We start from the raw sequence: 27606 nt of genomic DNA, 5'->3' as shown, positions 1-27606 counted from the left end.
CAACCAAGTTTTGGGAGGAAATAGCCCTTTCCTTTTTGATTCTGGGTATATTTTCCTTTGAACCTTTAGCTGAAGTATCTGTTTCAGAAGACCCCTCCTCTGTACCTCAGCTCAGGTTCTACTAGGCCCTGCTGCTAGAATTCCTGTCATCCTTCAGCTCCTTCCCTTCAACCCTTGCCCTTAGGCTTTTCTCACAGACTGTATACTTGTCATTTTATTCCTATATCAATATACACTGCACAATTCCTCACCTTCTTATTAATTCAGTTCTCACATTGTGTCAGCTTGTGTATGACTCACTACTTAGGGAAAACATATAGACTAAAAAGGCAGAGACAATAGTCCTACTGCCACAGCTTAAAAGAGAGGGCAGCTCCCCTGAGAATATTCCCAATTCAAAGGTAAAGATCTTCCTTGTTGAAGTGCTAAGCATTTTACCAAGGGATGCATGCAAATCCAATACCCAATCAAAGAAAAATAACTGACGGTAATGGGTCATACACAGTGTCCTCTTCCTATAACAAGATGATTATACAAAAACAATTGACTTAGAATCACTGGAGTATTTCACATAGCATATAATTTAACACAGAACTGTCCAAGGTAATTTAGGCCTAGTTTAAAGACTCTAAAGTTGAACATGATTTCCATATTCCTGGTGGGGGCCATCTCTACCTCTACCTCAAACTTTGCTTTAAGATCCCTTCACCAGTCAGGAGAAATAAGCTTTCTCTTTCTGTTCAAAGCCCCATGCCTTCTTTTGGGTGCAAACTAGAAATTGTTGTTGCTAACGAATAGTCCACTTCACTATTCAGTTTACCTGCAGAGCAGAAATATGTAAAAATTTGGAGCTCAACAAGTCATCAAACTTGCAGGCTCCTCTTTTGAGCTTGGTTCACTCTCCAGGAGGTCCTTCATCACTTATCTGTCCAAATTAGCAGAGGCAATTTCCACTAAAGGAAAAAGAACAGTTTGCTACAAGGTCTATTTGCTATAAGGAATGTCAAGTGTGGCTTAAAAGCCTACCATGAAGTGCCAGGACAGGCAGTGGAAGGCCATCACTCTGCTCCCAGGAAATGGCCTAGGAAGGTGTTCTTGGGAATCTGGGCTAATGGGAGACTCAAGCAGCAAGAATAGTGTGATCATCAAATTACCTGCTTTTCTTCTCCACTTAATTATAAGCTACTTGAAGGTAGTAACTACATTTTATTCAAATTTCTCACTCTACTTATTCAAAGAGTAGAAATCTATTCTTTAAACTGTATGAAACTACCAGGAAGTTATATGAGCTCACTCTGTGAACTATAGGTTGAAAAAATAGACAAGCTAATTGACTTAAAAGACTTCTAAGCACTAAAAGATCATGTTATACAGAACCTTATTAAGGAAAGTATGTTCAAATGCTATACCTCTGGGTTTTCTCTCCATATTCAATGAACATTTCAGGAGTTGATTAGTTCTGCATGGGATATATGATATAGTAATGTAAATTACCACCTTTGTAAATTTTTATCATGTAAATGTATGCTTATTCCTAGGTACAGACCTGAAGATTGCTTCACTGTGGACCCTGACTTGGATCCTAAACGCTTTAGAATTAATGACATACTGTTTCTCTTTCATAACCCTGAATGTGCAAGGTAACTCAATACTTATTGATCAAGAAATACTGTCTGGGACTTATGTGGATGATATAAAAAGAGTTCTCCTCATCCCAGCATTTAGGAAGGTACAGTTGATGGAAGACATAGTTGGGCTGACTAGTTGGCTTCAGCTTTCTTCCCTGTTATTGTTTTTGTAAGTGGATGGTCCCCAGGAAGATTTAATTTGCTGTGTGGGGATCTAATTTCCCTTACCACAGCTCCCTTTACAACAGTAGCAGAGAGGGAAAATGCTCACTTGACCATATTTGTAGCCAAAAGACAACTCTATGAGCACTTACGTAAAGCAGAAAAAAGGATTTATAGGGCAAATATGAAAGATCATATGGCAGCAGTTTTCATATGACATCTACTATAGCTGAGCAATCTTCATTTCTGAGAGAGCAGGGGATTTTTTTTTTTTTTTTGCGGTACGCGGGCCTCTCACTGTTGCGGCCTTTCCCGTTGCGGAGCACAGGCTCCGGACGCACAGGCTCAGTGGCCATGGCTCATGGCCCACGGGCCCAGCCGCTCCGCGACATGTGGGATTCTCCCGGACCGGGGCACGAACCCGCGTCCCCTGCATCGGCAGGCGGACTCTCAACCACTGTGCCACCAGGGAAGCCCGATTTTTTTTTTTTAATTTTAAGAAAAGGTGATTTTCCTGTTTGTATTTGCTTGAGAGCTCTGATTTCAGTAAACAATAGGCAATGGTAAACATATCTCTGGAGAGAAATCAAAGGCTTCTGTACTATCATCATCCAGAAGTGAGCCAGAATGTAACACCTTCCCTACTCCTTGACTTGAAATGTTCTTATTCTGAGAATATTTTTAGGACCTCATCTATATATATCTGCACCAGAACCCTAAGCCAGTTTGCAGCCCATTCTAGCAGAATTGAAAACTGTAGAGCAGAAGTTACCAGGTTTTCCAGGCCTCCCCACTGCCACCCCACTCCCCACCATTTCAGTGTCAGAGCCTCTGAGACAAAATCTAGCCTTAACAGTGGGACAGAGCAGATTTTTATTCCCCACACCCAGGCAGTATCCACAGTATCCACACCAGAATGCACAGATGATGGCAAGAGTAATCACCTGAAATTAAAACAGAGGAGAGCGCCCTTTGAGTATGATAGATTATCTTAACTTTTCCTCTTTGGGCTTCCTCCCTCTCCTTGTAGGAGGTCAAGTCAGGATTCCATATGTTCTTCATCCCAATGTGATTCTAGCAAGGGTCCACAGAGTAGTAAGGTAAGCAAGAAATAAGGAGAGTATGTCTTTCTGTTATACCCAATGTTGATTCAAAAATAGTGATTTGTTGCATATAAGTCCCTCCCCTGCATGTATGTAAAAACTTTTTTGTTTTCCCTAAAAAGCAATGTATAAACTGTCTTCATCTTTTTTTCCTATTTTTTCAAGGCTTTTATATCTGCAAATAATCATGAAGAAAATAAATTACATAGGCTACTTTTAAGTTCATAAAATAATAATTTTAGACTATCTCTTTTGCTAAAAAGTATTACACAATTACACACATTTCACAGAGGGAAGAGACAGCATGTAATTACATAATGTAATGTAATGCCATGGTTTTCAAACTGTGTTCTCAGTTCCAATTTTATATATTTTTACACATTTCATTTCTAGTTAGGATTTTGTTTGAAGGAAAGTTTTCACTGCATAAATTATTTTAAAAGCACTAGCTTAGTGGAAAAAAAATAAACTTGTAAAGATGTGTGTCAGACAGACTTGCACTTAAATCCAAGCGCTCCATTTATTATCTGATTAGCTTTAGAGATGTCACTTAATCTCTGAGTTTCTGTTTCTTCATCAATAAATAATAAAACCTAACTGGCATAGTTGTGAATGGAATTAGAGATCATATACACCAAGAACACAGCATGAACTAGGTATTTAACTATTCTCGTTATTGTGCTACACCGGAGCCACTAGGAAAAGGTTGTGTTACAAATACCCTATTTATGAGCATGAAAATCTCTTAATACATCTTTTCAAAGAATTAATTAAAAAATAACTTTAAACCTAATGCTTAAAAAAAACAAACTTTAAACCTAATGCTTAGAGATATAAATTTAACTATGAAAAAAATCTATTCATCCGGTATATCTCATTTCCTTCCAATGTCATAGAAATATTATCTCTTTTTCTCCCCGAATTCAGGAAAGCAAACAGAGCATACATGACAGTGAGGTTAAAGGTCGGTATGAAATCTCCTCTCTTCCTTATAATAAAACAATTCCTTTGCAATAGGGAGTTTAGGTGATAGAATACTTCTAATTAACATATATTCTTTTTGTGACTAAATGTTAAGGTGCTATAGAATTCCATAGTCTAAGAAGCAGAATTTCCATTAGGATGATAACTTTTAGTTACTAGTTAGTTAGTTACTACTAACTCTAGATTTTAAAAATCCAAAATATTACTGAGCTTCTTAGTCTTCAGCCCATTTCCCTAAAACTTATACTAGATTCATAAGCCATTTTGTAATGTGTAAGACTTATACTGGATGTATATCTAGTTTTAGCTGCTATGTACAGTGCAAAGCCTTTTTCAGTAGAATCCAAAATGAGCCCTTTTAGTTTTTTCCAGTGATACAGGATTCCATTTGTTAATGGTTTTTTGTTCTCTGCCTGATTGAAGTTCTCTGGGATTAAAAAAATTCTAGACAAAAGAATGTGGGGTTTTTTTTGTTTTGTTTTGTTTTGTTGCTATTTTCTTACCTGCCTCCTCTTTTACATTCTATAAAATTTGAAATTCCAAGTATAACAAACACTGGTAACTCACTAATTTTCCAACAGGTGAGCAAAAAGATGTCACGGTAGGTGAGCGACAGCCAGTGGACAAAAAACATCTGGAAAGCACCAATTTAACAGATACTCAACCACCTATCCTTGTCACTGCACATGAGGATGGACATCTCCGCTTGTGGACCTTGGAGGTGATGGGGCCTGTTATTTTCCTGCAACAGCAAAGAATAGGAAAGATAAAAAGGATTATTGAATAAACCTTAGCCTTCTAAGGTTCTGTATAGCATCTAATTCTATTATTGTTCAATCTTCTAGTCAATATCCTAGTTTTTCAGCCTACTCACTGAAAATACTACTCAAAATTTATAATAGGTCAGTTTTGTAACTCAGAAGATCAAATCATCAACACTGCTAAGACAACTACTGTATTTCAAATCTTTCTTTACATTGAGCTATGAATACAACCCACCATATATTTCACTGGATATTTAAATAATATTAGATAATATAAATGATGAATATATCATTAAAGAATGTAAGAACACTGAAATGTTGAATATACATAAACTTTTAGTTATCCAAACTATTGGACGACGTTATTACAATAGTATTAAGAGTCCTTAAACATTTTACAGTGAAGAAATAACTTTCATGTACTAAAAGATTTTAAATGATTTGGGGGTGGAAAGTAGGGCAGGGTTTGAATTGGGAGTCCAGAAATGACAGAAGGAAGGATCTTGAGTAGACTGATGATGACGACAATGAAATTTTTAGAGAGGCAAGGGAGGTAGCACCACTTGTAAGGCTCCTTTCTAGAGGGAAACCCAGAAAACAGCAAGTTTTGTATGGCAGATAGTGAGATCCAACAACACAGAACAGCATAGCTGTCTGTTGGATAAAACCTCCCAGTTGATCAGTTGACTCTTAACTTATTAGTGAGAAACTCTTGGCTTGAAAATGCTACAAAATATTGTAACAATAATTTTCCCTGTGATGATCCTGGTATTTGAGCAGTGCTTTTTTTCTTCCCCAATAAATAGATAATAAAAGTGTGAGAGCAATAGAAGGAGAAAAGATTATATCTAACGAAATCATAGGAAACAAGTGGCAGATTCAAATTTTTTCTTCCTAAGCTTCAATGTTTAATCTCCAAGTAGAGAAATGTATATGAAAGTCCCTCCCAGTGATGACTTATACTAAATGCCAAAAAACACTCTGCCAAATTTCAATCCTTATCTTGCGCCAATATTCAAAATTAGATATTTCTGAAGAGACGAATGCAATATTCTCGCTTAAAATAAGTGAGATACACTTAAATCTGAAAAGAATGTTTATTTAAAAGGAGAATATGGGGCTTCCCTGGTGGCGCAGTGGTTGAGAGTCCGCCTGCTGGTGCGGGGGACACGGGTTCATGCCCTGGTCCGGGAGGATCCCACATGCTGCAGAGCTGCTGGGCCCGTGAGCCATGGCCGCTGAGCCTGCACGTCCGGAGCCTGTGCTCCGCAACGGGAGAGGTCACGGCGGTGAGAGGTCCGCGTACCACAAAAAAAAAAAAAAAAAAGAATAATATGTCACTGGAAAAGGGTTGAGGAACTGCATGAAAAGGGTCATGGGAAATGAGCAAAAACAACCCTCAGGTATAGAGGTGATCTACAATAATCTGTCTAAATGCTTATAATTATGATAATAGTCTCCATTTTTATGAATATTTAATTTCAAAGAAATAAGTCCCTATAGATAATTTCAAATTATTTTTATTACAAAGAAGAGAATCATGTTACAATTAGTAGACATAGTTCTTTGGATAAATTATTTATCGAGAAACTCAACTCCAATATTGATATTTTATAGAATTTATTATTATACTTTATACAGGGAAGACTACTGAAAGATATTCTACCTTTCACAAAACATGCTGCCATTTCTCTGACATCGCTGTATACTGATTCATGTACCAGGATACTACTGACTGGAAATGTGGGTAAGTCACTACTCTTATGTAGTTGGTCACAGGTATCTTAACAAACTGCATGGTATAAAAATGGATATAGGAAAATATGTGACATTTATTGAGACAAAAGGAAGGATGCCCAAGCTGCCAAATGAACAGAAGAATGAATGAATGTCAGGAAAACCTATTTCATTCCTAGCTCTTTATTTAAAGTAAGACATCTATTTCTTCTGTCTTTAAATTGGGTATAGGACTACCCATCCCCTTACTTTACATGTTGGGAAGAATGTAAAGTTTTCATTTTTAATCTTAAAAGGGTTATGTTGCATTAATCTTTATTCTAAAGGGAGCAGTGTCATGAATTAGAGAAGAAAGAGATTATTTTTCTTAATAGGGGACTTTTTATATTTATTGTTATAACTACTACAGTTGGTCTTAATTCTTTCATGTAACACTATTCTTTTTTTTAATGCTTCCTTTCTATTTCCTTTCTTCTGTCTTTTGAATTAAGCTTAAGTTTTCTTTTCTTCTCTCTAATACTTTGAAAAATTATGTATATGCATAATCTTATGCACATGCATATGTAAATACAGTTTTTAATTTTACTAGTGTTTACTTTTAAGTTTTAAAAAAATCAGTTTATTAGAAGTTAGACTGAAACCTCATCTTTCCACGTAAACAGAAAGCTTAGCCTACATTACCTGTCTCTTTTTCCCACAGCCACTCCTTCACTTATTATGTGCTAATGTAATCTTGAGATTTGCATCCAGATACTGCTATTACATTAATATTTAAATTTTACATCTCCTCTTTTAAAAATGTTTTTTCATTTCAAAAGTTATTTTACAAAAGTTGCAACAAATTATTTCGTACCAACAATTATTTGAGTCTTCTGGAGATTATAGAAAATAATTGTTTACGTTTGCATTCAGTATTACCAGTAGGTTTACAATATTTATTTAAAGTTACCTTTATTTAAATGAACTTATTTACAAAATAGAAACAGACTCACAGACATAGAAAACAAACTTATGGTTACCAAAGGGGAAAGCGGTGGAGGAAGGATAAATTAGGAGTTTGAGATCAGGAGATACAAACTACTATATATAAAATACATAAACATCAAGGTCCTACTATATAGCACAGGGAACTATATTCAATATCTTGTAGTAAACTATAATGGAAAAGAATCTGAAAAAGAATATACATGTATAACTGAATCACTTTTCTGTACACCAGAAACTATCACAAATCAACTATACTTCAATAAAAATAAATGAATAAAGTTATCTTTATTTTATCTGTTTCTTATTGCTCATCACCAGTCCTTTTATACTCTGATAATCTTATTCTTGACTTCTTATTTTTATTTATCTGTCAATCTTCATAGTTTCCACAAACACTGTTTCTGTTTATAGCAGAATAGAGAAATCTAAAATCAGGCAAATTGTGTTCCTGCTTGTATATTTTTGCACAAATTTTACCTTCTATATGGTAAGCCTTTTCTAACAAAATACATAGAACTAAAATTTGAAATTTTCTACAAAATTCCTAGAATGCACCTCTTTTACGGTTATCCCTCTTTGTCTCTGCCCAGAACAATTTTTCTATCATGTAAGCCATCTACTTCTTGAGATTTGTAGTTTTTGCTGTGGCCTAGAAAAATAGGGTGGGGGTGCATTTGGGATCCAATCTAGTCTCATATATATTATAATTAAAGAAGACCTCCTAGATTCTGACCTTAAGCTTCCTTTATCTGTGCTTTGGTGGATACTAGAAGAACTTTTATGGGGGTTGCTACTGAGTCACTATTTTAATCAGGCATCCTCAGACACCATTAGTTGTTGCTTTTCTGTTGTTATTAAACAGGGTTTATCTTTTAGATCAGTTTTAGGTTCACAGAAAATTTGAGCATAAATTGCAGAGTGCTCATATACACCTTACCCCTACTGCCACACTGCACACAGCCTCCCCCATTTTCAACATTCTGCACCAGAGTGATACATTTGTTACAGTCAATGAACCTACACTGACACATAATAATCACCCAAAGTCCATAATGTATAATAGTCCAACAAATGTGTAATGACATGTATCCACCACTACAGTATCATACAGAGTAGTTTCAATATCCTACAAAAACCCTGTGCCCAGCCTATTTATCCTTCCCTCCTCTCTTAACCCAGCAATCACTGATCTTTAATGTCTCTCCACAATTTTGGCTTTTCCAGAATGTCATGTGGTTGAAATCATACAGTATGCAGCCTTTTCAGATTGGCTTCCTTCACTTAGTAATGTGCATGTAAGGTTCCTCCATGTCTTTTCATGGTTTGATAGCTCATTTCTTTTTAATGCTGAATAATATTCCATTGTCTGAAATGCACTACAGCTTATCCATTCACCTACTGAAGGTCACCTTGGTTACTTTCAAATTTTGGCAATTATGAATAAAGCTGCTATAAATATTTAGCTGCAGGTTTTTGTGAGGACATACACTTTCAACTCATTTGGGTAAACACCAAGGAGCATGAGTTCTGGATCTCCTGGTAAGAGTATGTTTAGTTTTGTAAGAAGCTGCCAAAATGTCTTCCAAAGTAGCAGTACCACTTTGCATTCCCACCAACAATAAATGAAAGCTCCTGTTGCTCCACATCCCCACCAGCATTTGATGTTGTCAGTGTTTTGGAAATTGGCCATTCTAAGAGGTGTGTAGTGATAGCGGCTTTAATTTCCATTTCTACAATGACATAAGATGTGGAGCATCTTTTCATATATGTATTGCCTTCTTCGATGTTGTGTATGCTCAGATTTTTTTGCCTATTTTTTAATAGACTTACTTGTTTTCTGATTGTTGAGTTTGAGTTTCAAGAGCTCTTTGTATATTTTAGATAAAAGTCCTTTATCAGATATATCTTTGCAAATATTTTCTCCTGGCTTGTCTTCTTGTTCCCTTGATGGTACTTTTTGCAGAGCAGTAGTTTTAAATTTTAATGAAGTCCAACTTATCAATGATTTGCTTCACAGATCATGCCTTTGGTGCTGTATCTAAAAGTCATTACCAAACTTAAGGTCATCTAAATTTTCTTCTAGGACTTCTATAGTTTTGCATTTTATATTTAGATCTATGATTCATCTTCAGTTTTTTTGTGTATGAAGGGTACAAAATCTGTGTCTAGATTGAGAGGGGTTTTCTTTAATCTTGACTGTGTATTGGATTTTGTCAAATGTTTTATCTGCATCTATTGATGTGATCGTATGATTTTTCTTCTTTAGCCTGTGGATATGGTGAATTGCATTCACTGATTTTCAAATGTTGAACCAGCCTTCTATACCTAGGATAAATCCAATTAAGACATTGTATATAACTTTTTTATATTGCTTATTTTGTTGAGGAATTTTGCATCTATATTTATAAGAGATTTTGGTCTGTAGTTTTCTTTTATTGAAATATCTTTGTCTGGTTTTGGTATTATAGTAATCCTGGCCTCATAAAATGAGTAAATAACTATTCCCTGTGCATCTGTCTTCTGAAAGAGACTGTAAAGAATTGATATTCTTCCTTAAATGTATGGTGGAATTCACCATTAAACCCAAGTTGTCCTGATGTTTTCTGTTTTGGAAGATTATTAATTACTGATTTAATTTCTTTAATAATATAGACCTATGTAACAAAACAAGCTTTGGTAAATTTAACAAAATTAGAATCATTTCAAGCATCTTTTTCTACCACAATGCTATGAGACTAGAAATCAACTGTAAGGGGAAAAAGCTATAAAAAACACAAACACTTGGAGGCTAAACAATATGTTACTAAATAATGAATGGATCACTGAAGAAATCAAAGAGGAATCAGGAAATACCTGGAGACAAATGAGAATGAAAAGAGAACAATCCAAAAATCTATGGGTCACAGCAAAATCAGTTCTAAGAGGAAATTTTCTAGTAATACAAGCCTATGTCGGGAAACAAGAAAAATCTCAAATAACCTAATCTTACACCTAAATCAACAAGAGAAAGAAGAATAATCAAAGCCAAAAGCTACTAGAGGGAAAGAAATCATAAAGATCAGAGCAGAAATAGATGAAATAGAGACTAAGTAAACAATAGAAAAAATCAATGAAACTAAATTCTGGTTCTTTGAAAAGATAAACAAAATTGATACACCTCTAGCCAGACTCATCAAGAAAAAAAGAGAAAGGGCCCAAATCAGTAAAATCAGAAATGAAAAAGGAGAAGTTAAAATGGACACCACATAAATACAAAGGAACATAAGAGACTACTATGAACAGCTAGATGCCAATAAAATGGACAACCTAGAAGAAATGGACAAATTCTTAGCAATGTACAATCTCCTAAGATTGAACCAGGAAGAAATAGAAAATATGAACAGACAAATTACCAGTACTGAAATTGAATCAGCAGTTTTAAAACTCCCAACAAACAAAAGACCAGGACCAGATGGCTTCACAGGTGAATTCTACCAAACATTTAGAGAACAGTTAACACATATCCTTCTCAAACTATTCCAAAAAACTGCAGAGGAAGGAATGCTTCTGAACTAATTCTATTGTACAAGGCCAGAATCACCCTGATACCAAAACCAGACAAAGATATGACAAAAAACAAAAATTACAGGCCAATATTGCTGATGAAAACAGAGGAAAAACTCCTCAACAAAATACTAGCAAACTGAATCCAGCAACACATTAAAAGGATCATACACCATGATCAATTGGGATTTATCCCAGGGATGCAAGGATTCTTCAATATATGCAAATCAATCAATGTGATACACCATACTAACAAACTGAAGAATAAAAAACATATGATCATCTCAATAGATGCAGAAGAAGCTTTTGACAAAATTCGACACCTATTTATGATAAAAACTCTCCAGAAAGTGGGCATAGAGAGAACCTACCTCAACATAATAAAAGCCATATATGACAAACTCACAGCTAACATCATATTCAACGGTGAAGAGCTGAAAGCATTTCCTCTAAGATCAGGAAAAAGACAAAGGATGTCCACTCTCTCCACTTTTATTCAACATAGTCTTGGAAGTCCTAGCCATGGCAATCAGAGAAGAAAAAGAAAATGAATCCAAATTGGAAAAGGAGAAGTAAAACTGTCACTTTTTGAGGATGACATGATACTACACATAGAAAATCCTAAAGAAGCTACCAGAAAACTACTAGAGCTCATCAATGAATTCAGTAAAGTTGCAGAATACAAAATAAATACACAGAAATCTGTTTCATTTCTATACACTAACAACGAACTATCAGAAAAAGAAATTTAGAAAAAAAACCCATTTACCATTGCATCAAAAAGAATAAAATACCTGGAATAAATCTACCTAAGGAGGTAAAAGACCTATACTTAAAAAACTACAAGTCTCTGATGAAGGAAATTGAAGATGACACAAAGAGACAGAAAGATATACAGTGTTCATGAATTGGAAGAATTAGCATTGTTAAAATGACCATACTACCCAAGGTAATCTACAGATTCAATGCAATCCCTATCAAAATACCAATGACATTTTTTCACAAAACTAGGGCAAATAATTTTAAAAATTTGTACGGGAACACAAAGACCTTGAATAGCCAAAACAACCTTGAGAAAGAAGAACAGAGCTGGAGAAACCATACTCCCTGACTTCAGACTATATTACAAAGCTACAGTAATCAAAATAGTATGATACTGGTGGGAAAAAAAAAAGATACACAGATCAGTAGAACAGAATACAGAGCCCAGAAATAAACCCACACACTTATGGTCAATTAATTTATGACAAAGGAGGCAAGAGTATACAATGGAGAAAAGACAGTCTCATCAATAAGTTGTGCTGGGAAAACTGGGCAGCTACATGTAAAAGAATGAAGTTAGAACACTTTCTCATACCATATACAAAAATAAACTCTAACTGGATTAAATATCTAAATGTAAGACAGAAAACCATAAAACTCCTTGAGGAAAACATAGGCAGAACACTCTTTGACATAAATTTTAGCAATATATATATTTTTTGTATCTGTCTGCCAAAGCAAAGGAAATAAAAGCAAAAATAAACAAATGGGAACTAATTAAAGTTAAAAGTTTTGCACAGAGAAGGAAACCATTGACAAAATGAAAAAACAACCAAAATGAATGGGAGAAAATATTTGCAATTGATATTAACTGTATAAGGGATTAATATCCAAAGTACATAAACAGCTCATATGAATCAACATTAAAAAAATAAAACCCCAAAACTGGGACTTCCCTGGTGGGGTCATGCAGTGGTTAAGACTCTGCACGCCCAATGCAGGGGGCCCGGGTTTGATCCCTGGCCTGGGAACTAGTTCCCACATGCATGCTGCAACAAAGAGTTCACATGCCACAACTAAGGAGCCAGTGAGCCACAACTAAGGAGCTGGTGAGCTGCAACTAAGGAGCCCATGAGCCGCAACTAAGGAGCCCAGCTACCACAACTAAGACCCGATGCAACCAAATTAAAAAAATAAATCCAATTTTAAAAAATGGGCTGAAGAACTGAATTGACAGTTTTTTCCAAAGAGGACATGCAGATGGCCAACAGGCACATGAAAAGATGCCCAACATCATTAATCATCAGCAAAATGCAAATCAAAACCACAATGAGATATCACCTCACACCTGTCAGAATGGCTAACATCAAAACGTTTACAAATAACAAATGTTGGTGAGGATGTGGAGAAAAGGGAAGCCTTCTACACTGTTGGTGGGAATGTAAATTGGTGCAACCACTGTGGAAAACAGTATGAGCATTTCTCAAAAAACTATAAATAGACCATATGACCCAACAGTTCCACTCTTGGGTATATATCTGAAAAAAACAGTACACTAATTCAAGAAAAATACACCTAATGTTCATAGTAGCATTATTTACAATTGCCAAGGTATGGAAGCAACCTACATGCCCATTAACAGATGAATGGGCAGAGAAGATGTGAGATAGATATATATATATATATATATATATGTATATATATAATGGAATACTACTCAGCCATAAAAGAGAATGAAATTTTGCCATTTGCAAAAACATGGATGGACTTGGAGGGTATTATGCTAAGTGAAATAAGTCACACAGAGAAAGACAAATGCTGTATGACATCACTTATATGTGGAATCTTAAAAAAAACTAAGGCATATAATAGAAGAAAATAGAGAACAAGCTAGTGGTTACCAGTGGGGAGAGGGAAGCAGGGGGTAAGATAGGAGTAGGGGATTAAGAAGTACAAGCTATTATGTATAAAATAAATAAGTTACAAGAATATATTTTACAATATAGGGAATATAGCCAATATTTTATAATAACTTTAAATGGAGTATAACCTTTAAAAATTGTGGATCATTATGTTGTACACCTGTGACATATAATATTATACATCAATTATATCTCACTTTTTAAAAGTTTTAAAAATGTAGGCCTGTACAGATTGTCTAGCTTCTTGAGAGTTTTGGCAGATTGTGCTCTCATGGAATTGGTCCATTTAATCTGGGTTATTAAATTTGTGGGCATAGAGTTCATACTATTCCTTTATTAACCTTTTAGTGCCCATGAGGCCTGTAGTGATGTCCCCTCTTAATTAATGATATTAATAATTTATGTTTTCTTTCTTTTTTCTTAGTTAGCAGTGCTTTATCATTTTATTGATCTTTTCAAACAAGCAACTTTTGGTTTTGTTGATTTTTTCTCTTGATTTTCTACTTTTAGTTTAATAGATTTCTGTTCTAATTTTTATTATTTCTCTTCCTCTGCTTACTTTGGATTTAATTTACTCTTCTTTTTCTAGTTTCCTAAGGTGGAAACTTAGATTATTTATTTTAGATATTTCTTCTTTTCTAATATATACATCTAATGCTATAAATTTCTCTTATAAGCACTGCTTTCACTGCTTTCCACAAATTTTGATAAGGTGTATTTTCACTTTCATTTAGTTAAAAATATTTTTAAATTTCTATAAAGATTTCTTTATTGACCTATTATTTAGAAGTGTGTTGTTTAATCTCCAAGTATTTTGAGATTTTCCAGCTTAATTTTTGTTGTTGATTTCTAATTTAATTCCATTGTGCCATTTCTTACATTGAGAGCATACATTTTATGATTTCCATCCTTTTAAATTTGTTAAGGTGTGATTTATGGCTCAGAAAGTGGTCTATATCAGTAAATGTTCCATGAGAGCTTGAGAAATATGTGTATTCTGCTGCTGTTTGATGAAGTACTCTATGGATGTCAATTATATCCATGTTGATTGATGGTGCTGTTTAGTTCAACTATGTCCTTATTGATTTTCTGTCCATTTCTGATAGTTGGGTGTTGAAGTCTCCAACTATAAGCATGGATTCATCTATTCCTCCTTGTGATTCTGTATTTTGATGCTCTATTATGCACATACATGTTAAGGATTGTTATGTCTTCTTGAAGTATCAACCCCTTTATCATTATGTAATGCCCCTCTTTGTCCCTGATAATTTTCCTTGCTCTGAAGACTTCCTTTTTGAAAGTAATAATAGGTACTCCTACTTTCTTTTTTATTAGTGTTAGCACAATACATCTTTCTCTTTACTTTTTATCTATATGTGTCTTTATATTTAAAGTGAATTTTTTGTGGATAGCATATAGTTGGGAGTTACCTTTTATTCTATTCTGACAAGCTCTGTCTTTTAATTGGTTTATTCAGCTGTTGACCTCTAAAGTGATCACTGATACAGTTGAATTAATATCTACCATATTTCTTACTGTTTTCTCTTTGATGCCCTTGTTTTTGTTCCTTCTTTTGTCTTCTACTATTTTTCTGCCTTTTGTGGTTTTAAGTGAGCATTTTATATGATTCCATTTTCCCTCCATTCTTAGCATATCAAATACACTCCTTTTAAAAATTTTTGTATTTATTTGTTTGTTTTTGAGTGCAGGGCATGAGTCTGTTGCTGCTGCTGGCACTGAGTGGTCAGAGCCTCGGCCTGGCCTGCCAACCTGGGCATCTCTTCCCTGACAAGCACCCTGCACCTCGTTATCAAGTAGCAGCCATGGAACATTTTCTTAACTTTTAAAAGTGGTCTCCCCAGAATTCACAATATATATTTACATCAAATCCATGTCCACTTTCAAATAATAACACTATACCACTTCACAGGTAGTGCAAGTACCTTATAAGATAAAAGTATTCCTAATTCTTCTATCACTTAATATCCTTGCTGTCTTTCATTTCAAGTATTCATAAGCTATAATCATCAAATACAGTTGCTGTTATTATTTTGAATAAACTGTTATCTATTAGTTTTATCTTCATTCTTTCTCTTATGCATGTCTTTCTTTATGTAAATTTGAGTTTCTGACCTATATCTTTTTCCTTCTCTCTTAAGAACTTTAAAAAACATTTCTTGCAAGGCAGGTTTACTGGCAATAAAAACTCTGTTTTTGTTTGTCTGAGAAAATCTTTATTTCTCCTTCACTTTTAAAGAATAATTTCTCAGGATACAGAATTCTAGGTTGGTGGGGTTTTTGCTCAACACTTTAAATATTTCACTCTATTCTCTTCTTGCTTGTGTAGAGTTTCTGAGAAGTCATATGTAATTCTTATCTTTGCTCCTCTAAGAAAGGTGTTATTTTCCCCCCTCTGGCTTCTTCGAAGATTATTTCTTTTCTTTCTTTTTTTTAAAATTAATTAATTTATTTTTGGCTGCGTTGGGTTTTCGTTGCTGCACGCAGGCTTTCTCTAGTTGCGGTGAGCAGGGGCTACTCTTCGTTGCAGTGCACGGGCTTTTCATTGTGGTGGCTTCTCTTGTTGCGGAGCAGGGGCTCTAGGTACACGGGCTTCAGTAGTTGTGGTTCGTGGGCTCTAGAGCAGAGGCTCAGTAGTTTTGGTGCACGGGCTTAGTTGCTCCGCGGCATGTGGGATTTTTCCGGACCAGGGTTCGAACCCATGTCCCCTGCATTGGCAGGCAGATTCTTAACCACTGCGCCACTAGGGAAGTCCCTGAAGATTATTTCTTTATATTTGATTTTCTGCAGTTTGAATATGATGCTCAGTGTAGTCATTGTTGCTTTTTTAAATCTAATTTTTGTAGCTATCATTTGGATTGTAGGATTTGTGTGTCCATAACAGCTTGGACTCCATTTGGTAGTGGTGTATTCATTTCTATTTCATCTACCCTGATGTTTACAACAACTTTGAGTGTATGAGGCAAAACATTATGACTTATTAAGCTAGAAATGAAAAGGAATTTCTACATGTAAAAATTGACATGAAACTTCGTCTTTCATTTCTGGTTTCTCAGATTCAATTTTTTCTTTTTTTGCCTTTTTCACTTTTGACTTTACTTGGCAAAGCAGCACTGCATAAACTGTTCAGTAACTAGGACGCAGCTTACACCGCATGTTAAATCCATATACATTATCAGCAGCAAATTAGAAACAGAGAAAACAATACTGAGCTACAAGTCTCCTATAACTTTTAAAGAAAGGAAGACCTATGCCAAGTATGTCCAATCTGAACAGCTGTTTTAAAGGAAATCACCTGCCATCTTCTTAAGTTTTAATATTTACAAATGCTTAGTTTTAAGGTAACAGAGCAGCTGATTGTATCTACAACATGCCATTCTATGACACCACGTCAAAAGCTTTAAAAAGGGAGCTCATCTCTATTTTCTTAGTAGCATCGAACAGACATCCAAAATCCAAGAAACTTAACTTGTGAATGGTGGTGTTATCTGATACACAAAAGCAATCTGATAAATTCACATCAGAACAGAACTAAGTGTCTAAGAAAAGAAAAACCACTCCTCAAAATCAATTCACAAACTAAGTTTTCCACTTTGCAGAACCCCTCATTTTAATATGTAAAGTAAAATGTGGGCATGTTAAAGTAATAATACACAAATTTATACTTAGCATCCTTCTTCTACCAGTTTGGCTTCTGTGCCTCTTTGAAGGATTAGAAATCCCACAAAACCACACATTTTCATGCTGAAAATAGTGTATGAAAGCCCAAAACAAGCTGTGATGCTGTTGAGTTTCAAAAAGCTTTAAGGACTGAGGTGAGCAATCCACTGTAATATTATATACAGGTCAAGCTGATATTGCTAAAAAGCAGCAGTTCGTCCCTAGACCACTGTGGGGTTTTTTGTTTTTGTTTTTTTTAATCTGTTAAAGCCATGTATATCACTGCCATCTTGTAGCTTGTCACACTGTTCCAACATCTGGTTTCCACCTGCAGGACCAACCGGTAATATCAATCTTCCACCAGGGTTTAACTGGTCTATTAGAGCCTGGGGCACAACTGCGGTTGCAGCTCCTACACGAATAACATCATACGGGGTTTCTTCGGCATACTCCATTCTTCCATCTCCCACAACCAGTTGCACTCTCCCTGAAAACAAAAGCATTGGATAATCTACTAGCTCTTTAATGTGATCAATTCCTATGACTTTTCCACTAGAACCAACTTCATGCAAAACATGAAGTAAGAATTCCACTTCCATATTCTACATCAAAAGCTTTAGCTCCTTCATGCAATTAATCAAATAGAAGTACAAGTGCATATGCATACATGTGTGGAGCACTGATTTTTGCTTGGAACCCTAGTGATTGTGGAGAATCCATATAAGGGTTTCATCTTGCATAGTGGGAGTGGTCTGTGGCCAGCATTACTTCAAATACTTTGTCTTGATGATTCCATTTTTGCGGAGGCTGTGGATTTGCTCCGAGTGGCTGGCACCACCAGATTTTCAGGCCATCGCTAAGAACACTCAGAGCAGGCACAGGACCACGTTCAGCGCAGCGACGGTGCCCAGCAGCTTCCCAAGAGTGAGAACACTTCCCACATGGTCACTGCCTTGCTCGCGTCCCTGCTGCAGCTGCCGCCACTGCCCCTCTCAGATACTATTTTATTTACCATTTTAAATGCCTGATTCAAAACAAGTCTGAATAGTATTTACTTAGACAACAGAATATCTAATTAAAAATTCCAATGTTTAAATTTCACACAGAAGGACACGTTATCCTTTGCAGTATTAGTTCCTTCCTGGATCCACCTCATGATGAAAAGGTAAGAATTTTAGTTTTAGTTTAATTAATGAGTCAGTTGAGCATTTCTCTGTGCTAGACACCACAAAAGATAGAAATACAAGACACAACTGCCTATTCTCAAGTCATATATACTACTATTGAAACTTAAGCTATATGGCAAATAACAATGGTGTACTGGAGAAAATAGGGGATGAATGAGTGAGTGAGCAAACTAGCCACTGGTCACTCTGCATCTGTTTCATGTTTTGACTTATTTGTTAGAGTCTATGTGGAAACCCAGAGCTTAAAAGAATTCATACATCATCTAGTCCTCCAGTCATTGTCTATATCTTATACAACTTCATAGAAGAAAGTTCCATAACCTTTCCTTTCAAGCCCAGCCTAGTTCCCAGACATTATTATTTTTAAGAAACTCTTCTTCCCCTCTAGTCTAAATCATCCTTATAATTAAATATATACTATTTTATTTTTAGTGTTAATGCAATGTAAATGTCAACATCCTTATTTGTTAACCATTTAAATATGCACTTCTTGTGTGTATGTGGATATGCAAATATACCTACATATATTATAAAAACTAAACACTAATTAAAGAGTACAGCAAAGAAGCACTATTTTATCATAGGCTTATTTCCCTTAAAGTTAATACTTCAAATCCAAAAGCTAAATATTTACTTAAATAATAATGTTTTGGTTTTGGATTATTGGTATTAATACTAACATATGGATACGTGGATTAGGATAGGATTCCTGCAGAGTGTTTTAGAATGGTTATTGTTTCAAACATTATTTCATTTGATCTATGGAGTTTTCGTTCTGTTTCCAAGAACCAATTATTGTTTTTATAATGTTCAGATATTTAGCTTTAGTATGATCATCTTCAATTTGCAGAGGGGAAATCAGAGTGGCCTGCCTGGGATCACATCACAGTTAATGATGAAGTCAGGGCCAGAACCAGGGTTCTTGTCCTCTAATCTAATGCTCTTTCCATATCTAACACATACAGCTAGCAAATGGAAAACGGTAAGTTTCAACTTACTGTTTCAACTATAAGGCATGCTATGAGCGGAACAAAAACAATCACATGCTTGAACCATCTAGGAGTAGAGGGTTATCTAACTGTTTTCTCTTACTCATGATGATTATCAGTATTCTATTAATTTGAGCAGATAAAAAATACAATTCAAAACCTACATTTTTGCAAATGGACTTCCTACAAACTGGCAATCAAGACCTTTCAAAATTCAGAGAAAATCTTTAAAACAAAGTTATGTATTAATATTGAATTAGAATAATAGTGGAATTGATTTTAAAGCATTTTCACCAATTTAAAAGAGAATCTATTTTAATAATGTGTTTAAATTGTTCCCTATTCAACCTCATTTCAACGTTTTCTTTATTTGGACAATGCGATTTTCCAATTTGTATCTGGCTGCTTATTTTTAAATATATAACAGAATCTGGTCATAAGATGCCTCATTATTACATACACTAATATGTACCATGCATTGAACAAGATTCAGTTATAGATTACAACTATAGTGAAAATGTCAGTCTATAAATCAGAGGTTAATCTGGTTCTCTTGCAACAGTACCGTTTAAAAGATGCTCCATGGAATACCGATAGTCTAAAGATAGGGTAGTCAAAACCTATCCACAGAAAGGGAAGTAATACATGATTATATTCACATGCCTACAGAAAAAAGTCTTAGACCAGTGTTTTTCTAATTACAGGATGTGATCCACTAGGGGGAGTCATCAAATCAATTTAATAAGTGGCAAGCAGTATTTTTATGAAAATAGAAGAGAATGGAGTGGAATGAATACAATAGAATAGAATAGACAATACCAGTATACAGTATACATAATAAGGTTAAGTATCCTTTGTAAAGGTTACTGAAACTTGTTTCAGATGCATGTGCAGGTATTGCATGTGTTTACTGGGTCATGAAGTAAAATGTATTTCTTACTATAGATGTGGTCCATATTATTGAAATACTTGCCTTAGAGGATCCCATCCCAAGGCAGGGAAAGAACCTTTGGATGACCAAACGTTCTTGAAAAGCTTTAAGAAAATAAGTAGAAGAATGCAGATTTTACCCTGGCTCTCTAGGAACATGGAACTGAATCAGAAGGTCAAGAAACTTAGGAGGAATTTTGCCTAACCTATGTTAAAGTCCAGATGAATTCAGGCCTTATAGAACTCTAAGCTGCCAGAATTCTAGCTCCCACATAGATGAGCAGGAGGAAGTAATATCTTAGTTTGGGTTCATCAATGATAGAGAGGGAACATGTTTTACTGCAGAGCAAGCTCCCCAGTTGACAGCTCTAGTTCACACAGTTTAAAATTTTCTTCTAGAGTCCATTTAGAGGCTCTAAAGTTGAGAATAAGTCACATCCTGAAGGAACATACCAATCAAGCCTCAAGATGTCTTTGAGAGAGAATGAGCTGGGCCCATTCCTTTTATTAATTCCTTGTGGTATATAATTATCATATATACCCCACCATCACCACCAAAACAAAAACAAAACAAAACAAACAAACAAAAACAATTAGCCAGGGATTTTTGGATAAAATTTGGAAATAGGAAAAGTCTTCTTGCCAATCTCACCTTTGGCCTTCCTCTTTAACTCTGCTTTCTCCTGCTCCTTATTATATCTTTCAGTCCCCCCCCCCACTGCAACACTTCTACTAAGACTTTTCTTTCATCTAGTCATCTGTTTATCCTCAACTAAATGAATTGCTAATCCTCAATTAAATGATAAGTTGCTAAAGATGTAAGATAGTTCCTGTCCCAGGGATATGTATAGATTAACAAATATCTATAAATAGAATTTTTGGTACCTCAACAAGCAAAAGAAGAGATAATTGGGGTGGGCATTTCAGTGTCTTGTGCAGATGTCCACACCATTCATTCATTAGCTTAGCTCTTTAATGATTAATGTGTTTTTGCTCAAGATTGAATTTGAATCAGTACATACTTATTACATGAGATATGCTTTATTGTTGCTCTAGAAAGTCAAACAGCTGCTGTCCTGGCGTGCTCATTCTTTAGAAATTACTCAAATAATCTATGTAGAAGACAAACAAGTGGTGCTGACTGCCTCCATCGATGGCTCAGTGAGGTATGGACCTTCATATAGTGAATTCAGGGTGTGAGAGGTAAAGGATTTTAAGCTAAAGTTTGAGTATATACCATAAATGTAATCTTTTTTTTTTTTCTGGAGAAAACAAACATTTTATTTTATTTTTAACAATTTTATTGGAGTATAATTGCTTTACAATGTTATGTTAGTTTCTGGTGTATAACAAAGTGAATCAGCTATACACATACATATATCTCCATATCCCCTCCCTCTTGCGTCTCCCTCCCTCCCTCCCTATTCCACCCCTCTAGGTGGTCACAAAGCACCTAGCTGATCTCCCTGTGCTATGCGGCTGCTTCCCACTAGCTATCTATTATACATGTGGTAGTGTGTATATGTCAATGCTACTCTCTCACTTCGTCCCAGCTTACCTTTCCCCCTCCCTGTGTCCTCAAGTCCATTCTCTACATCTGCGTCTTTATTCCTGTCTGCCCTTAGGTTCATTAGAACCACTTTTTTTTTTTTAGATCCCATATATATGTGTTAACATACGGTATTTGTTTTTCTCTTTCTGACTTCACTCTGTATGACAGACTCTAGGTCTATCCACCTCATTACAAAAAACTCAATTTCATTTCTTTTTATGGCTGAGTAATATTCCATTGTATATATGTGCCACATCTTCTTTATCCATTCATCTGTCGATGGACACTTAGGTTGTTTCCATGTCCTGGCTATTGTAAATAGTGCTGCAATGGACATTGTGGTACATGTCTCTTTTTGAATTATGGTTTTCTCAGGGTATATGCCCAGTATTGGGATTGCTGTGTCATATGGTAGTTCTATTTTTAGTTTTTTAAGGAACCTCCATACTGCTCTCCATAGTGGCTGTATCAATTTACATTCCCACAAACAGTGCAAGAGGGTTCCCTTTACTTCACACCTTCTCTAGCATCATAAAAGAAATCTTGATTAAAATAAATAAACAAACAAATAAAACATGACACAAAAGGGCTTTGAGAAGGTAACCACTGATTTGCAATTCTTTTCCACACCCAAGGAAATGAGATGTCATGCTCATCAACATTAAAAGGATAATAGATACTTTCAATACAAGTGTTCTTACAGAATTATCTCAAATCATTAAGCAATATGGGTAGCTAAGAGATAGACCCAAGCCCAGAGAAGACCATAGGATACATAGGATCAGAAGTCATTAAAAAAATCATAGGAAAGAACAACTAATACTGAGAAAAGTGAAAGTGAGCTAATTGTTTCAATGACAATGTGATTGATATTACAAAGCCTACTTGTTTTTATGGTTCTTTTCTTTCTTGGTTGCTTCACCTGCTTCAGAGGGGTGAGCACAGTGCTGCAATTGGAGCAAACAGAGATGATTTACTAGGACTGTAATCAATTACATTCTCTAGAGAGCTTCCCTTCAGGATCAGCTTTCTTTTTTAAAATTGAGGTATAATTTATATAAAACATTATATTAGTTTCAGGTGTACAACATAATGTTTCAATATATGTATATACTGTGAAATGATTACAATAAGTCTAGTTAATATTTGTCACCATACATAGTTACAAAAATTTTTTTTGCTTCTAATGAGTACTTTTAATATCTACTACCTCAGTATTAATAACTATAATGGCCATGCTCTACAAAGCCTACTTGTTTTTAATTGCCAAGTAATACTAACTATACATACACAAAATGCTAAAAATACATACACATATACATAAAGAAAAAGGAAATTTTATGATCATTATTGAGACAGATTGCTACATATTAAAATGTCTTAAAATCATGATAATGAGGAGGAGGAGACAAGACAGCAGAGAAGAAGGATGTAAGTTCCCTTCTTACAGAAACACCAAAATTACAACTAACTGCTGAACAAACACCAAGAAAAAAAGCTGGAACCTACCAAAAAAGACACCTTACATCCAAAGACAAAGAAAAAGCCACAACAAGATGGTAGGAGGGGTGCAATCATGATAAAATCAATCCCATACACTCCAAGTGGGTGACCCACAAACTTGAAAATAATTATATCACAGAAATTCTCCCACGGAGTGAAAGTTCTGAGCACCACGTCAAGCTCCCCAGCCTTGGTGTCTGGCAATGGAAGGAGGAACCCCCAGAGAATTTGGCTTTGAAGGCTAGTGGGGTTTGATCACAGGAATTCCACAGGATGGTGGAAACAGAAACTCCACTCTTGGAGGGTGCACACAGGGCCTCATGTGTACCAGGACCCAGGGAAAAAGTGGTGAAATCATAAGAGACTGGGCCAGACTTACCTGCTAGTATTAGAGGTGGGGGCTGACTATGGCTCACTGCAGGGACAAGGACACTGATGGCAACAGTTCAGGTGAGTACTCATTGGTGTGAGCCCTCTTGGAGGCTACCATTTTCTCAAAAAGACCTGGCCCCACCCAACAGCCTGTGGGCTCCATTGCTGGGATGCCTCAGGCCAAACAACCAACATGATGGGAATACAACCTGAACCATCAGCAGACAGGTCACTTAAAGTCTTCCTGATAAAACAGCCACCTGATAAACACACTGCTTGACAAGGCCCTGCCCACCAGAGGGACAAGACCCAGCTCCACCCACTAGTGGGCAGGTCCAAGTCCCTCTCACCAGGAAGCCTGCACAAGCCTCTTAGACAGCCTTATCCACAAGAGGGCAGACAGCAGAAGCAAGAAGAACTACAACACTGCAGCCTGAAGAACGGAAACCACAATCACAGAAAGTTAGACAAAATGAGATGACAGAGGACTCTGTCCCAGAAGAAGGAATAAGATAAAACCCCAGAAGAGCAACTAAGTGAAATGGAGATAGGCAATCTACCTGAAAAAGAATTCAGAGTAATGACAGTAAAGATGATCCAAGATCTCAGAAAAAAAAGTAGAGGCACAGAGACAGAAGATAGAAGAAGAGACAGAAGATAGAAGAAATGTTTAACAAAGACCTCAAAGAACTTAAGAACAAACAGAGAGGAACAATACAATAACTGAAATGAAAAATACACTAGAAGGAATCAATAACAGAACAACTGAGGCAGAAGAATGGATAAGTGAGCTGGAAGAGAAAATGGTGGAAATCGTTGTAGAATAGAATATAGAAAAAAGAATGAAAAGACATGAGGACAGTTTAAGAGACCTCTGGGACAACATTAAACTCACCAACATTCACATTATAGGGGTCCCAGAAGAAGAGAGAAAGGGCCTGAAAAATATTTGAAGAGATAATAGCTGAAAACTTCCCTAACATGAGAAAGAGAAGAGTCACCCAAGTCCAGGAAGTGCAGAGAGTCCCAGGCAGGAAGAACTCAAGGAGGAACATGCCGAGACACATATGAATCAAACTGACAAAAATTAAAAATAAAGAGAAAATATTAAAAGCAACAAGGGAAAAACAACAAATAATGTACAAGGGAACTTCCATAAGGTTATTGGCTGATTTCTCAGCAGAAATTCTGCAGACCAGAAGGCAGTGGCATGATATATTTAAAGTGATGAAAGGGAAGAACCTACAACCAAGAAAACTACCCAGCAAGGCTCTTGTTCAGACATGATGGAGAAATAAAGCTTTACAAAAAGCTAAGAGAATTCAGCGTGACCAAACCAGCTTTACAGAAATGCTAAGGGAACTTCTCTAGGCAGAAAAGAAAAGGCCACAACTAGAAACAAGAAAATTATGAATGGAAAAGTTCACCAGTAAAGGCAAACATGCAGTAAAGGTAGGAAATCATCCACACACAAATATTGGCTTGGCCAAAAAGTTCGTTCAGTGTTATGAAAAACCTGAATGAAATTTTTGGCCTGCCTAATAGTATATCAAAACCAGCAATTGTGATAAGAAGAGAGTACAAATGCAGAATATTGGAAATGTATCTGAAATTTAAGAGACCAGTAACTTAAAACTTATTTATATAGAGACTGCTTTATCAAAACCTGATGGTAACTGCAAACCAAAAATCTACAATAGATACACACATAAAAAAGAAAAAGGAATCTAAACATGACAGTAAAGTTAGTTATCAAATCACAAGAGAAGAGACCAAAAGAGGAACGGAAGAAAAAAGACCTATGAAAGCAAATTCAAAACAATTAACAAAATAGCAATAAGAAATATATTTCAATAATTACCTTGAATGTAAATGGATTAAATGCTCCAACCAAAAGACATAAGTTAGCTGAATGTATACAAAAACAACACATGCATATATGCTGTCTTCAAGAGACCCATTTCAGATCAAGGACACATACAGACTGAAAGTGAGGGATGGAAAAATGTATTCCATGCAAATGGAAATCAAATAAAGTTAGAGTAGCAATACTCATATCAGAAAAAATAGACTTAAAATAAAAACTGTTAAAAGAGACAAAGACAGACACTACATAATGATCAAGGGATCAATCCAAGAAGAAGACATAACAATTGTAAATATATATGCACCCAACATAGGAGCACCTCAATATATAAGGCTAATAGCCATAAAAGGAGAAATCAACAGCAACACAATAAAACTGGAGAAATTTAACACCCCGCTTTCATCAATGAACAGATCATCCAGACAGAAAATCAATAAGGAAACACAGGCCTTAAATGACACATTAGAACAGATGAACTTAACTGATATTTATAGAGCATTCCATCTGAAAGCAGCAGAATACACATTCTTTCCAAGTGCTCATGGAATATTCTCCTGGATAGATCACATGCTGGGCCATAAAGCAAACCTCAAAAAATTTAAGAAAATTGAAATCATATTAAGCATCTTTTCCAATCACAATGATATGAGATTAGAAATCACCTACAAGAAAAAAACTATTAAAAAAAAAAGTGGAGCCTAAACAATATGCTTCTAAACAACCAATGGATCACTGAAGAAATCAAAGAGAAAACCAAAATATACCCAGAGACAAATGAAAATGAAAACATGATGATCCAAAACATATGGGATGCAGCAAAAGCAGTTATAAGAGGGAAGTTTATAGCAATAAAATTGTACCTCAGGAAACAAGAAAAATCTTAAACAAACCACCTAACCTTACATGTAAAGCAACTGGAGAAAGAAGAACAAACAAAACCCAAAGTTAGTAAAAGGACAGAAATCATAAAGACCAGAGCAGAAATAAATAAAATAAAGATGAAGAAAAGAATAGAAAAAATCAATGAAACTAAAAGCTGCTTCTTTGAAAAGATAAACAAAATTGATAAAGCTTTAGCCAGACCCATCAAGAAAAAGAGGGAGAGGGCTCAAATCAATAAAATTAGAAATGAAAAAGGAGAAGTTACAACGGACACCACAGAAATCAAAGGATGGTAAGAGACTAGTACCAGCAACTATATGCCAAAAATATGGACAACCTAGAAGAGATGGACAAATTCTTAGAGAGGTACAATCTCCCAAGACTGAATCAGGAAGAAATAGAAAATATGAACAGACCAATCACAAGTACTGAAATTGCAACTGTGATTTTAAAACTTCCAACAAAGTCCAAGAACAGATGGCTTCAGAGATGAATTCTATCAAACATTTAGAGAAGAGTTAACAACTATCCTTCTGAAACTATTCCAAAAAATTTCAGAGGAAGGGACACCCCAAACTCATTCTATGAGTCACCATCACCCTGATACCAAAACCAGACAGTTACCACAAGAAAAGAAAATTACACACCAGTAACACTGATGAACATACATGCAAAAATCCTCAACAAAATACTAGCAAACATAATCCAACAATACATAAAAAGGATCATACATCATGATCAAGCTGGATTTATTCCAGAGCTTCAAGGATTTTTCAATAACCGCAAATCAATCAGTGAGATACACCACATCAACGAATTGAAGAATAAAATCCATATGATCATCTCAATAGATGCAGAAAAAGCTTTTGACAAAATTCAACACCCATTTATGATAAAAACTCTCCAGAAAATGGGCATAGAGGGAACCTACCTCAACATAATAAAGGCCATATATGACAAACCTACAGCTAACATCATATTCAATGGTGAAAAGCTGAAAGCCTTTCCTCTAAGATCAAGAATAATACAAGGATGTCCACTCTCTCCACTTTTG

General features: G+C 35.5%; 1 protein-coding gene and 1 pseudogene across 2 annotated transcripts in view; one reads left to right on the top strand and one right to left on the bottom strand.

Annotated features, from left to right (window-relative positions):
• The window catches only part of WDR64 (WD repeat domain 64), a 146653-nt gene that overhangs the window by 100223 nt on the left and 18824 nt on the right, over positions 1-27606 (top strand). For both annotated transcript variants that reach the window (XM_029229279.1, XM_029229280.1), the window contains 7 exons: positions 1539-1640; positions 2821-2890; positions 3821-3857; positions 4459-4598; positions 6283-6388; positions 18377-18435; positions 21433-21542. In XM_029229279.1, coding sequence (XP_029085112.1) covers positions 1539-1640; positions 2821-2890; positions 3821-3857; positions 4459-4598; positions 6283-6388; positions 18377-18435; positions 21433-21542 — 624 coding nt within the window. The remainder of the gene's footprint in view (positions 1-1538; positions 1641-2820; positions 2891-3820; positions 3858-4458; positions 4599-6282; positions 6389-18376; positions 18436-21432; positions 21543-27606) is intronic.
• LOC114898796 lies at positions 17492-18228 on the bottom strand (annotated as a pseudogene).

This window comes from Monodon monoceros, unplaced genomic scaffold (genome assembly GCF_005190385.1).
Source record: "Monodon monoceros isolate NGI ecotype Baffin Bay Population unplaced genomic scaffold, NGI_Narwhal_1 Super_Scaffold_18, whole genome shotgun sequence".
In the NCBI taxonomy this organism is placed as follows: domain Eukaryota; kingdom Metazoa; phylum Chordata; class Mammalia; order Artiodactyla; family Monodontidae; genus Monodon; species Monodon monoceros.
This window is presented reverse-complemented; position numbering and strand designations above follow the sequence as displayed.